The sequence below is a fragment of the Canis lupus genome, chromosome 14 (genome assembly GCF_048164855.1).
Source record: "Canis lupus baileyi chromosome 14, mCanLup2.hap1, whole genome shotgun sequence".
Taxonomy (NCBI): Eukaryota; Metazoa; Chordata; class Mammalia; order Carnivora; family Canidae; genus Canis; species Canis lupus.
The window spans coordinates 60421726-60435521 of record NC_132851.1 but is presented as its reverse complement, the minus strand read 5'-3'; the positions used below and the strand labels follow the sequence as shown (position 1 = coordinate 60435521).

Genomic DNA, 13796 nt, shown 5'->3' with positions numbered 1-13796 from the left:
GGTTTGGATATTTTCATGAATAAAAGAGGCAAATATTCCTGTCCTCATGAAGCTTACATTTTTAGCAAACAAAGACAATAACCATGAAATATAATAAATAAGTACATTACACAGCATGTTTTGTGCAGGTAAGTACCATAGCAAACAATTAAAAAGGACTACAAAAAAATAAAAAAATAAAATAAAAATAAAAACATAAAAAGGACTACAGAAGATTTGACATTTCTGATGGGGAAAAATGAGTAGCCCTAAGTGACAAGGCAATACCTAAGCAAAAATCATTTAAATATGTGCATCCCATGACCTTAATGATGTAAAGATTTAGTGGCAATTTATGTTCATAAATGCATCTGAAAGCAAGAAAAAATCTAAAATTAATTATAAGATTCAGAATTACAGTAACGGCAGAAAATCTTAGAATGATTATAAAATATATGCTTCTGGAATATGAATTTTACATTTTGTCTTCTAAGGCATACATGCAATCTGCTTTGTGACTAAGAAAGGAGACAAAACAAAATGGATGTTTTACATTGATTTGAAAATTGTACATAGTGTTAGGTACTAATAAACCTAGACAGAGATATTAATATTAACTTTAGCAAAAATTATATAATTTTCTTCCTTTAGGAACAAGTCCTAATATACTCCAAAAAGGATTAGTGAAGATTATAGATAATAAAACCTGCAACAGTGAAGAGGTATACAGTGGTGTGATCACACCTGGAATGTTGTGTGCCGGGTTCCTGGAGGGAAGTGTGGATGCCTGCCAGGTAAATCTGCCTACTCCATTTTCAAGATTGTTTTTTTGTGGGTTTTAATTCCAGTTTACTTGTTCAATTTTCTCAAAAGAAGAAATTTTTATATTTAATAAGATAGTTATTAAATTAAAATACTACAGGGCTAAACTGCTCTTACTGTTACAAGAAGCTGTCATGACGTAGGAGTGGGGAAGAGACTAAATCTGGAATAAGCAATAAAGAGATGAATGGAATATTGGCAACTTTAGTTAGATTGGTCCTCCTTCACTGAGAAGCACTTAACTGAATCCAACACCAAACCTAATGATCATGGAGCTTTCTTCTTTTGGGTGATTCCAACACTCTAAATAATTTGTTGACTTGACAATGCTTGTATAGCATCTCCATGTGGTAGGCACTGTTTTAAGCTCTTTACAAGTATTAATTTATTTACGTTATGATCATCCTGTGGCATACGTTTATACTATTGTAAGTCCATTTCTCAGATGAAGAAACTTGAGACAAGGAGATCAAATAAATTATTTAAACTCACAGGTATTAAGTAGTAGAACTCAGACTTCAGCAGAGCACACTGTGCTATAGAGCGTATACATAGTGAATGCTCCACTAAGCTGCCTTTCCTATGCTTAATATGCTTCAAACACCTCTGGTGCTATTTATAAGCAATAGTCTCAGAGTTAACAAAAGTACTACTGCAGTTATCTAGGCAAGCAGAATCAGTGGTAAATCCAGAAAGACCCTTTTTTTATTCATTCATTTTAATGGACTACTACATACCAGACGCTGTGCTAGGTGCAGAGGAGTTAAAAGTGAATAAAGCATTATCCCCGTACTCTAGAGTTAGAAGACATACAAACAAGTACTTACAATACGTAATTATCATCTCCAATTACAGATTCCCATCTTTCCAACTGCCCCACTAACCTTATTCTTCCAAGTTATGACAAGTTTAAATCCTAGTTTCTCTCAATTTTCTCTATCCATCACCTTTAGCACCATGACTCTCTTCTAACCCTATGCAGCCTAGAGGTCTTATTATTTCAACCACTCCATTGACAGTACCCTCAGTGACTTCACCATCTTCTACTTCCCCACACCTACGCTAAATAATCTCCAGCCGCAGAGCAATATGATTATTTTATTGACTCCTATATGTGAGCTCCTGAGAACAACTGGAAGAAATCTGATAGCCTTGTAAACTGGTGTCATATATATCACAGCTGGGTCCTTAACACACTACAGAATTATTTAATACCTCCTTTATAGTCTGTCAGCCTTTCATTGCATTGTTTGAATGTGATCCTATATGCCCTTACACTCCTCAACATATGACATTTCCTCATACTAACTAGAAAAAAGAAATGAAAAAAGTCATGAGAGCTCCTTTAATTTCTTTTCTACATGATAAATTTATATTTGTACTTATCTTCACCTTCCAGGCTCAGGACAAACAAATTAATTACTTGTACTCTTCAAACCTAATCTTTTGTCTGTATTCTTCACCCACTCTCTGTTTACACAAATATTTGAACTTTACATTACTTTGAACTTTCTTCCATATTTTCCAAACTGTCCCACTCCAATGGACTCTTCCACATTCCTATAAGTATTATTAGGTCTCTCCTTTAGTACACCCTACTTTATATTTCTTTTTCCCTTCTTGGTCAAATCTCTACAGAATAGTTTACCATCAGTGTTCCATAGTCTCAACTTATTTACTCTCTAACCCACTGCTTGCAGACTTTTGCCCTAGCAGATCAGTGAAAGTATTTTAGCCAAGATTACTAATAACAATATAATTGCCAAATCCAATACACGTAGAGTGGAAGATGGACTGGAAGCAAGTAAGTTAGAGATATTGAGAACTATTAAAAGATCCTAAAAAAGGTAATAAGGGCTTCAAATAAGACACATTAGGAATGAAGAGACAAGACAGGTAGACAAGACTGCAGGAGTGATTAGAATTAAGGATGAGGGAAAAGAAGGAATACATGCTAAATTCCATATTTCTCCCTGAGCAACTGGAGAGAAGATGTACAGGAGAAAAGGAAGTTTTGTGGAGAATGAAGTTTGGAGTGTGCTAAATTTGAAGTGCCTGTGAAATATCCAGGTATATATGTCCAATGTGCCATTAGAAATAAAAACCTTAAAAAAAAAGAAATAAAAACCTTGAGCTCAAGAAAGAGTTCTGGCTGTAGATATATATCTGAAAGTTATCATCACCTTGTGGTGGTAGTTAAATTCAGGAGCACTGACACAAATTGCTCAGATACAGTATATAAAATAAGCACCTAAGTGATAGAACTCTGGTATAAATGCTTTTAAGGGGCTAACAGGAAGAGATAAGACAGATCAGAAAAATAATAAGAATAAGAAATTGGTTTCATGGGATTCCAGGGATCAAAAAAAAAAAAAAAAAAAAAAGAGAGAGAGAGAGAGAATAGTTAATAGTGACACATGCCAAAGAGTAAGATAGATGCTAGAAAGAGTGTATCAACTTCAACAATAGTTTATTGGTAAAGTTTAGAAGGTTCTTTGGTAGAAAGAAAAACCATTTAGAAGAAAAATAAGACAAGAAAATTAAAATTTCAATATAAACTTCTACTTCAGAAGAAATCTGATAGCCTTTCAAGCCACTTAGCTATGAAAGGAAAATAATTAGAGCAATAGAAGAGGTCTTAAGATCAGAAAGGCTGTCATTTTTTTTGGATAGGCAAAACTGGAAAAAAAAATGTATATGCCTGGTGGAGAAAGACAGTGGAGAAAATGAAAGCATATTAGGAAAAACAAACAAGAGAAGATTATTGATAGAACATGTCCTTGATCCAGAGCGCAGGTGGAGGGATTAGCCTTAGAAAGAACTAAGTATCTCCATTTAGCTGACAAGGAGTATGAATACAGGTGTGCATTGATGCAGATGAGCCAGGAAGTCAAAAGAGACAGGACAAGAAAGGAGAGATTGCTATCTATTATTCTCCATTTACTCCATAAATTTGAAATTAAGAGATTAGATTCAGAGGGAGGGCACTAGATTTTTTAAAAATTGTAAAATAAGCTTTGTGCACTATTGGTGGGAATGTAAAATGGTGCAGCCTCTATGGAAAACAGTATGGTGGTTCCTCACAAAAGTTAAAAATAGATTACCATATGATCCAGCAATTCCACTTCTGGATATATACTCAAAAGAAGGGGCACAAATAGATATTTGGACATTTAACCCATAGGAGCATTATTCACAATCCAAAAGATGAAAGCAACCCAAGTGCCCACTGATGGATAACTGGATAAGCAAAATGTTGTATATACATAAAACTGAGTATTATTCATCCTTAAAAAGCAAGGAAATGCTGACACATGCTACAACATGGGTGAAACTTAAAGACACTGTGTTAAGTGAGATAAACCAGCCACAAAAAAAAATACTGAATGACTCCACTCAATATTGAAATATCTAGGGTTTTTTTTTCCTTTTTCTGCATCTCCCTGACTTTATTACAGAAGAGAAAAATAAGCAGTATTCACCTTTCAAGTATAGTAATTGTATGTATCCTTTTTCTCTCTAGGGTGACTCCGGTGGACCTCTGGTTGGTGCAGATTATAAAGGCACTTGGTTCCTTGCTGGCATTGTAAGCTGGGGAGATGAATGTGCTCTCCGAAACAAGCCTGGTGTCTACACTCGTGTAACATACTATCGAGACTGGATCTTGTCCAAAACTGGTCTCTAGTACAGAAGTTCTTTTATAAAGTTTGAAAAGTATACCTTTTTCAGGTATAATTGTATACAAATTACAAATTGTAATTTGTAAACAGTTACAAATATGTTTGTAATTCCCAAACCACATTTAACTTAGAATACCTTTCTTTATGTGCATTTAATGTTGCAAATATAAGGATATACAATTTCAGAACTATGAAAAATTTGTATGTTAGATTGTGAAAAGGGGCTAGTGACAGTAATGAACTAGGATATATAATTTCCCCTTTACCCCTCTCCAGACTGAAGGTAATTATATGAACAAACATGGATTACAGTTTACTAAGGAGGTCTTCTCCACCGATTTGTAGACCCAGGTACCTTAGGAAATCATAGAATAGGTGTTGGCAATAAACTCCCTTCTGAGTGTATGAATAATCCCCTGCTGAATCACACGGCTGCCACAAGATCCATGTGTTGGTAAGTTGCAGCCTAGTGAATTGCAGTGTGATGCCTATAAAAGTTTCCAAAGAAAATCTGTCTAGCTGTGTTCTTTCCAGTCTTCATGCCAATGTTAATCTTTTCCCTATCTAGGCTTCCTCACTCTGTTGACACAAAACAGCACGATAATCCCATGGGGTACGTTGTTGATCTGTTCCTATTTCTCTTTTACATGTGAGGCCAAGATGTTTCTCACAGAGAAGCACGTAATAGTAAAATTATCATCAGACACATGGGCTGTGTTTCACTATGTAGGCTTGAACATGCTATGCAGATAACATATAAGATATGTATTCCATATCTTCAATCTCTTAAAATTCCTCAATAATATCAATTACCAGACAGAATAAATAATATGGAAATTTTGCTTTCATTTCACTTTCCTTTTGCCCATATGGAAACATTCTAGCTGAGGGCACAGAGGTCTATAAATGCACTGTTAGGGCTCATGCCAACTTGCCACATAAACACATCAGTTGGCTTTTTTCATGAATATTATCTTTTGGCAGTGAGTTCCCAGACTGTGTGTGGTCCAGGCCATATCTCTAAGTCAGTTTACCTTTCTCTTTTTCATCACCGAAAGCTACCACGAATAGCTTTTACTATGATATAGATTTTGTTCATGGACCCCAAGAACAATTATGTTAATATAGTAGCTGACATTTATAGACCACTATGTGCCAGGCACAGTTTATATGCATTATTACACTAAGCCCTCACAACAACGTTGTGAGGATGGTTCCCCTGCAATCATAATTTTATAGAGAAGGAGACTGAGATAGACGGAAGTGAAGTCCAGAGAGCTTATAATTCCCTGAGCTGGGGTTCAAAATCAGAAAATTGGATTCCAGGGCCCACACTTTAAACAACTATGCGCTGTTATGTGTTATGGTTATACTTAAGGATCTATCGAGCATAGTATTCTAAAATGTAAGTTTTGTCATAGACTATGTAGATGAATGAATACAGTAGCTTTATTATCTTATGGATTTCTAAAATATTTTGACATATCTCAAGCTATACATTTATAAGAATTAGTATTCCTACTTTCTAATTTTTTAGAAATTAAGTATTTACAAAAAATATGGATATTGGTCAAGATTCATTGGTCACAAGCGAGAGAAACTCAATATAGCTTTAGTGAAAAGATTAAACTTTTGATTCATTTGACTAAAAATAAAGGGATCCACATGTGGATCCTGGGGCTAGCTCCAGGGGTTCCAACGGTGTCTTGATCTCTAGCCACATCTTAACTTTTCTCTCCTCTGCTTTCATTCATGGCCAAATGCTACCTGCTGAGGTGGTGGTAAAGACCAGCTCTATGATTAGGTTTCCTTTAGTGCTAAACTGACAGATGCACATATAGGCAGCACTCCGGCCCTCTAGCTCCATTAAAAAAAATAATCCTGAGGGTGCCACCTGGTGGAGGTGGGAGGGGCCTTAATCAATAGCCCCTCAGAACAGGGAGGGGCATTTAAAGAAAAAAAATTCTGGCAGACAAAAAAATAATGGTCATCTATTACCCAGTGCAAAATGTGTTAACTTCTGAATCAATACAGTGTTACTCTAAATTATACTATCTCACAACAGATTCTATATTTTCATGTATTTATTGTCTTTACAGATTTTGCATAAAGCAATATCATGCTATGCATATTCTGGTATCTTAGAAAAAAGCTAGATGATTTAAGTCACCAGTACTCTTCTTTTCCTAACTTCTTCGTGTTTAGAAAGTGCATAATATTCCTGTGATGGAAAAAAAAGTACAAATACTTTTTATTTTGGAAAAGAATTTGACATGAAACAAGTACATTAGGTAAGCACATTTAAGAAACCTGCCACTTCCAGATAGTGTCGGTTTAAGTAAATCACCCTGTGTAATGATTCACTCTGTGATGAAAGACTCCCTTTTCCTCTCCTCTACAAGAGAGACTGAACAGTAAGGAATGACAGTTAGAAAGGTGCCTGCCCTCTGGGTCAACAATGTCGTAATTCCTGGGTCTCTCCAGATTCAGGCATTCCTGCTCTAACATAGTATCTGGCAAGAGTTAATGATGAGAACTTTGATATAATAGTAAAAACTCAGTACATTGAATATAAATATGTTATTACCTAGTTTTTTAAATAGACAAGTTAAATATCATATAGATAACACTACAAGTAAGTACTGTGTGTTGAGGTCCACTTTTCCATCAACCCCTCCTTACTACTAGTGGTAATATGTTAATTAATTTATAAGGTTCAGTTCTAAGTTGGTTTATTCTTTTGCCTGTTTAAACCTCATGCCTTTGTGCTGCAACCACTTGGATTATCTGGCATCTCTTGCAGTATTGTGATTGTTTATCAGGTAATTCAATATCTGGCAAAACCAGTTTTATTAGAATTTGTTACCCTTACTGCAGATGAGTATTTTCACTTTGAACTCTGAGTTCTCTCATTTTTACTCAGACTGCTACTTTTCAGGACTCTTTTTGCTAAGCATACTATCCTTGTTTATGCCACTGGAAAATGCATGTAGCATTGTTCAGACTCTTTCTGCCATAATTCAACTTCCCTCAGGAGATCTTCTAGGTTAAGTGCAAAATAATTGGCTTCCTCAATGATTTTCATCAAGACTTTTTAACAAGTAAGCAATACAAAAGCAACAACTTTTGTAGTTTATTCTTTCTTCATTTTCAAGGATCCTTTTGTTAAAAAAAAATAGAGCGAGAGAGAGAACCTTATGACATACATTTTGAAGTACTAGAAAAATAGTCTTGTCACATTTTCTTTTAACCCTTCACTATGTGGGAATTTTGATATAAATTCATGTTAATTATTTTTCTAAGAGGAAAATTCTTATTTTCCCATATGCTTCAAATGACACTTCTTAAAATTTTTTCATATAAAAAATGTAAAATCCATATTATAGGCTTTCAACCTATATTTTCAACACCTAGAACTCTGTTTGATGCACAAAAACATTTGTTAAATAAATTAATGAAAAAGTGAATGAATGAGTAAAGCTTGGAACCTAGTTCCTATGACTGTATTAAATAAGGCATAACCAACAAATGAAAATACACCATTTAATGAATAGAAATCTGTGCATAATTAAAGAAAATGATTTTGTAGTTAACAGAGAACATATCCTATGAATTTTACAGGAAATAGCTGAGGCCCCAGAGGCTTGAGAGTCACACAGGGAAATGGGGATCTCTCGAGTCCCAATATTGTTCTCTTTCTTCTCTACTATATTTATTATGAAAATTTGGTTTAAATTCAATTACAGAGAATGTTATTGCCTTCAAACCCTGATTTCCTAGAATGCTTTGAATGGATTTTCTGCTTGTAAGGGACATTATTTTTGCTCCACCCAGACCCCTCTATCAGACATGGATACTCCTCCATCAATTGTTGAGCTACTCTCTTCTGAGAAATGCCTTCAGTTTCTGGGAGCCATCCCCCATCTGAGCCTGAGAAGTGATACTTCTACCCACGCAACCTGTGGGTGGGTATCAGCCAATGGGTAACTGATGCAGGAGTACAAAAGCTCAGACCCCTATATAAATAGGAAAACTGTGGTACACGTGTGCTGCAGTGCTCCACGTGGGACTGGGCTAAGGCTGAAGTCCAGCCAAAGCCACATTTGCCTGGTTTCTTCCTCTGCCCTATCTTGCTTTCCTCCCTCTTTTATAGGCTTCCCCTTGGAGCCTTCCTCAAACCACTTACACAAGAATCATCATCTCCAGTTCTGATTGACCTAATACATTGGTTAATTTCATTTTCAGGTGAGTTAGGGAAAGCCATATTTTTCCTGAAATACATGAATGTGTTTTCCTAATTCAGTAAATCCACTATAATAAACCCAACTGAATCTTTATTGTTTCAGAATATCTTGACTAAAGTTCATCATTACAAACATGATATTTCCTTGTATTGTACTACAAGGTTAGATGCAGGTAGTTTAAGCGTCTAAATGTAACTATACTGATTTTCGGACATGGTTTATGTTTAACTGAATCCCTGTTATCACTTTTCTTTCTTTTTCCTTCTTCTGATTTTCATGGTAGTATAGTGCAAAAACATGTCCAAGTTACTAACCATACCCCGGTTTGTAAAATTCCAGTTAGTCAAGTTTTGGTATTCAAAGACTTTTGCTTTAAGAGATTTTTATTTGTTCCCATGGGGGATTTGATGATCCAGTAAGAAAAAATTCTATGTAAAAATAATACTATATTACAGATATAGACTCCTATCTATGAAATTACTCTTTATAATGAGTCTTGAATATATGATATCTGCATTATAGACCAGGGAAAATAAATTGGAGAAGGGTTATTTATAAGCTTCCTATTATCACTCCTACCTTCAAAAAATACTACTAAGTTTCAAAATTACACATTCTAGCTAAACAATCACAAAAACATCCCAGATAAAAGACAATAAAATCATCTATTTGAGTAAAAATCCTTTCAAAGATTTTTATCTTCGAAAAGATGTTAAATAACTATAACATCCCTGAGTATCGATTCTCTTTCAACTTTAAGTCCTAATGATTTAAAAACGTAATATTGATTTTTATAAAAATAAATTTTTAAAAACTCTGTTTTATTAAAAATTATCATAAAAGAATTAGTGTCATCGTCATTAACTCCAAAAGGAATAGTTATGTCCCATGGAGCAGGAAAGGTTGCTGAGTGGTTTTTTGTGAAGTGGCAAAGTATAGGGTTAAGAGCCAACATTACCTGAATTCAGATTCCGGTTCTGCCACCTAATTTGCTATGTGAAGTTAGGCAGCCTACCTAACATTTCTATACTTCAGTTTCCCCATTTATAGACTCAAAATAATAATAGTATTTACCCCAAAAGGTAGTTATAAGGATTAGATGACTAGCTACAAAGCACTTAGAATAGTTCTGACACAAAATAACTTCTATATTGGTATTTGTTAAGTAAAATCTTTATTTACAAAAGGTTAACATATTTAAAGAATATTATCTTGAAGAAAGATAACCATTTACTTCATATTACCTCCTTTTGTTAAAGAAATATAAGTTAAAAAAAAAACAGGGAAAAATACTAAAATGAGAATTGCTTAAGTCGGTATATTCTTATGCTGGTGGAATATTCTGTATAGATTTGTGATATATTATTCTCGTTATTTTATTAAGTAGGAATTAGGAAATAGTTCAATCTTATAAACAGAGAGAAATTTCCTATCCTCTCTCTAGAGGTAGCATAGGTAGTAAGATAAATTTTAAAAGCATTTCTTTACTATTTTCTCAGAAAAAAATACTACGTATTTAAATATTTGTTGCATTATACTAATTATTTCTAAGCTAACTTCAGTGGCACTCAAAAGTACTTCTGGCATTTTGTTATACCTCACTCTGATATAGAATGGAATTAAAGGTTGGAAATCAAGTTAATTCTACTACAAAAAATATTAAACTTTAAAATACTAGACTGTATGGAGCACATAACAGAATTTAAAGTAAGCAATACTGATGATTTTTCATATATGCCTACTGAAAGGAGCATCAGGAATTACAAAAATAAATAAACCACTCTTGAAAATATCCTAGACTTTATAGAAACATTTTTAAAAGTAGAAAAAGAAGGAATTTGAACGAAATAATAGTGAGTATGTTATATAGGAATTAATAGGATCAATTAATTTTATAGGAACCTAGTCTTACTCAAACTTAATTTGAATAAAAATGGGTAATACCAATGACCACATACACTTTCCAAATTGTATTAAAAAATTCATGTTACTATACTTTTGCATCATAAATTCTTAAAACAATTATTGGAGATAATAGTGTTCAAATGTTCAATGCTAAAAATGATGAGGTTAAGATGTGTTGTATTTTAAAACTTGTGAAATGGAAATGCTAAGTGTGTCAACAGAAGATTATCAGCAAAAGAATAAAATTAAAATTGTACTATTTTCAATACCCAGCAGCCCACATGAAGTTTATGTGAATAAAAATATCTCAACATAATATAATTATTAAATGTTAGGAAATAACAAATATAATGAGCTTTGGTCAGCCTTTCTTCGGTAACTGCAAGTACAGTGCCTAAGACATAATGTTCAATAAATGTTCAATTAACTGAATTATTGAAATAAAAAATGATCATTCTTGCTTTATTAGCTTATATTTATTTACATATTAATTATAATTAAAACAAAAAATATTATGACTTTCAGTATTTAGTGAACATATCAATTTTGACAAACATAATCATTATGCTTCTGCTTCCTCATTAACTTCATAATATTGATAATTTATGTTATATGGTTTTCGTTAATCTTATCTGTGATATCTTATGTAAATTTTCTACCATAAATTCCTATCATTTACCTCTGACATCTCATTTCAGTTATACTGAAATGAGAACTATAATAATATCTCATGGCATGATTCTCCAAATAAGATACACTCTTAGAAAAAAAAAGGTGAATCTCCCATTTTAAATGCTATGTATAATTTAACATGGTTTAGAAAAAAATTGAATAGCTTTGAGAATTTGCTCCTCATTTCCATAGCAATTTCATGGAAACACTTCCTCAAAATGAAGAGCCCACCTTCCCTACTCAATTCCTTCCAATTAAACTGGAATGAAAATTCTCCCCCATTTACTCACATCAGAGTTGTCACAGACACTAATATTCTTGGTTAAACAAAGTACACAATGTTTTGAAAAACAGGGGAAAATATATATTCTTTTTCTCTGGTAGAGTGGTACCTCTATCTTTTCTTCCTACCAGAAGCAAAATGTTCCCCAAATATTCTTCATTTACATAGTTCTCCTTTAAAAGACCTGCCTTCTTCTATTCTTTCAGTCTTACAGGTAAAGAGTTATTAAAAATCTATTTCTTACTCCTCTGGGTCACTTCCAAACTACTATCTCTGTCTCTCACCTTAGAATTTAGACTTGGAATCCAGAAGGAGCTGAACAGTCAAGTACAAGAAGAGGGTGGAGAAGATAATATAAAGAAAAGCAAAGATACCATGTTTGAGGACTAACTCAGGGCATAAAACAGAGATTTGCTTCTCTCTGGAACTGCCTGGATTCCTGTTGGCTTTTTAGGCATTGTATATTATGAAAGTGGGCTCTATTACTTAGTACAGTCTCCTTTCTTGCAACCAAAAGGACATAATTAACATGGCATCAAACTTCATTCACCCTGTACTTCACCTACCCACTTTCATGGCCACACCCTATTCTTTCTTGTTAATCAGAACAACCTCACGTCTGGAATCTTAAATTCAAATTTCTATGTACATCCTTCTAGGTTTAAGATTCCTTTACTCCATTATAACTTGTTTTCATTCCATCAAGATCCTCTTTCCTGACCCTCCTCTTATTTGAGTCTACCTTACCCTTTCATAGACCCACTTCCTTCCCTATTAACCCTAACTCCTTGGTGCCTTACTTCGTAGTTTCCCTAATGGATCTGCTCCCTTGTCTTTCTGATACATCTGCCCTAGTCCCTTGGCTTGCTCTCCCTCTCTACTGGTTCCATCTCTAAATCTCTAAACATCCTCAAGACTTACATATCTGTTTCTAAAATCCTTTTTTCTTTATGTCTACTCCCTCAGACTTCATGTGCTCTCTACGGTCATTCTCACCAAAGCTCCAAAGCTACGCTAGGCAAGTCATCAGTGACTTCCTAATTGCTTAATCCTACTAACTCTTCTTGAGCCTCATCCTATCATAGATATTTGAGGTATGGATCACTCCTGTTCTCCTGAAATTCTCTGCTCCCACTAAGTTCTATTACATTATTCACTTCTGGTTTCTTCTTTACCTTACAATGTTCCCCATTCTCTATGTGCTCCTTAAATGATTATGTCCACAGTGTTGTTTCCTAGCACTTCTCTCTAGGTAATTGCTTCCATAGCTTCACCCACAAGTAATATACAGATATATTCTACTAATTTATATCTCCAGCCAGGTCGTTTCTCTTGAGCTCCACACTTGTATAGCTAAGCACCTATTAAAAATTTCCTTTGGGCTAATTTACATGTACCCCCAAACTTCATATGTCTAAAATTGTTCCCTCTCCAGTATTCCCAGTCTTAATACATAGCCCATTCAACTCATGTTTCCAAGTGGAAATTAAGGACTAATTTTTTATTCCATCTGCTCTCAAAAATAAGAACTAACCAACCAAGTCCTATTAATGGTACTATATATATTATATATAATATAATATATGCTCTCCATAGTATATAGTATACTATATAGTATATATTATACATAATATATATATATATATGCTCTCCATTTTATGCTATCACTGTACTTTCCATGTTGTATTGGTAGCAAGGATTTTCTGAATAAATTAACTGTCTCAAATTTTGATCTGCCTACTGCCTAAAGCATTCTCTGCATGTTACACAATGATCTTTCTAAAGCATGAATCTGGCCATATCTACACCGATACCATCCATCCTTCAAGGCACTATTTACAGGGAAAGCCCAAACTCCTTAGCATGTACAGCAGTGGCCCCTTATCTGCAATTTCACTTTCAACAGTTCCAGTTACCCCAGGTCAAGTGCAGTCTGGGCACAGATAATATATTGCCAGAAGGTCAATTGTGGCCCAATACTCCATCACAATGACTAACTCATTCACTTCATTTCAATTTCATCTCATAATAGAAGCATTTTATTATCACACATCATCACCAGAAGAGATGTGAGTATAGTACAATTAGACATTTTGAGAGAGAGAACACCTTCACATAACTTTTATTACAGTATATTGTTATTGTTGTTTTGTTTTACTAGTTCTTATTGTTAATCTCTAACTGTGCCTAATTTACAGATTAAACTTTATC

The 13796-nt window shown here is 34.1% G+C and overlaps 1 protein-coding gene across 1 annotated transcript in view; it reads left to right on the top strand.

Moving 5' to 3' along the window:
* Positions 1–5865, top strand: part of LOC140604154 (transmembrane protease serine 11C-like) — a 48823-nt gene extending 42958 nt beyond the window's left edge. Inside the window, exons 9-10 of the mRNA XM_072775240.1 lie at positions 631–773; positions 4325–5865. Of these exons, the coding sequence (XP_072631341.1) occupies positions 631–773; positions 4325–4486 (305 nt within the window). The 3' untranslated portion in view covers positions 4487–5865. The remainder of the gene's footprint in view (positions 1–630; positions 774–4324) is intronic.
* Positions 5866–13796: the final 7931 nt, after the last annotated feature.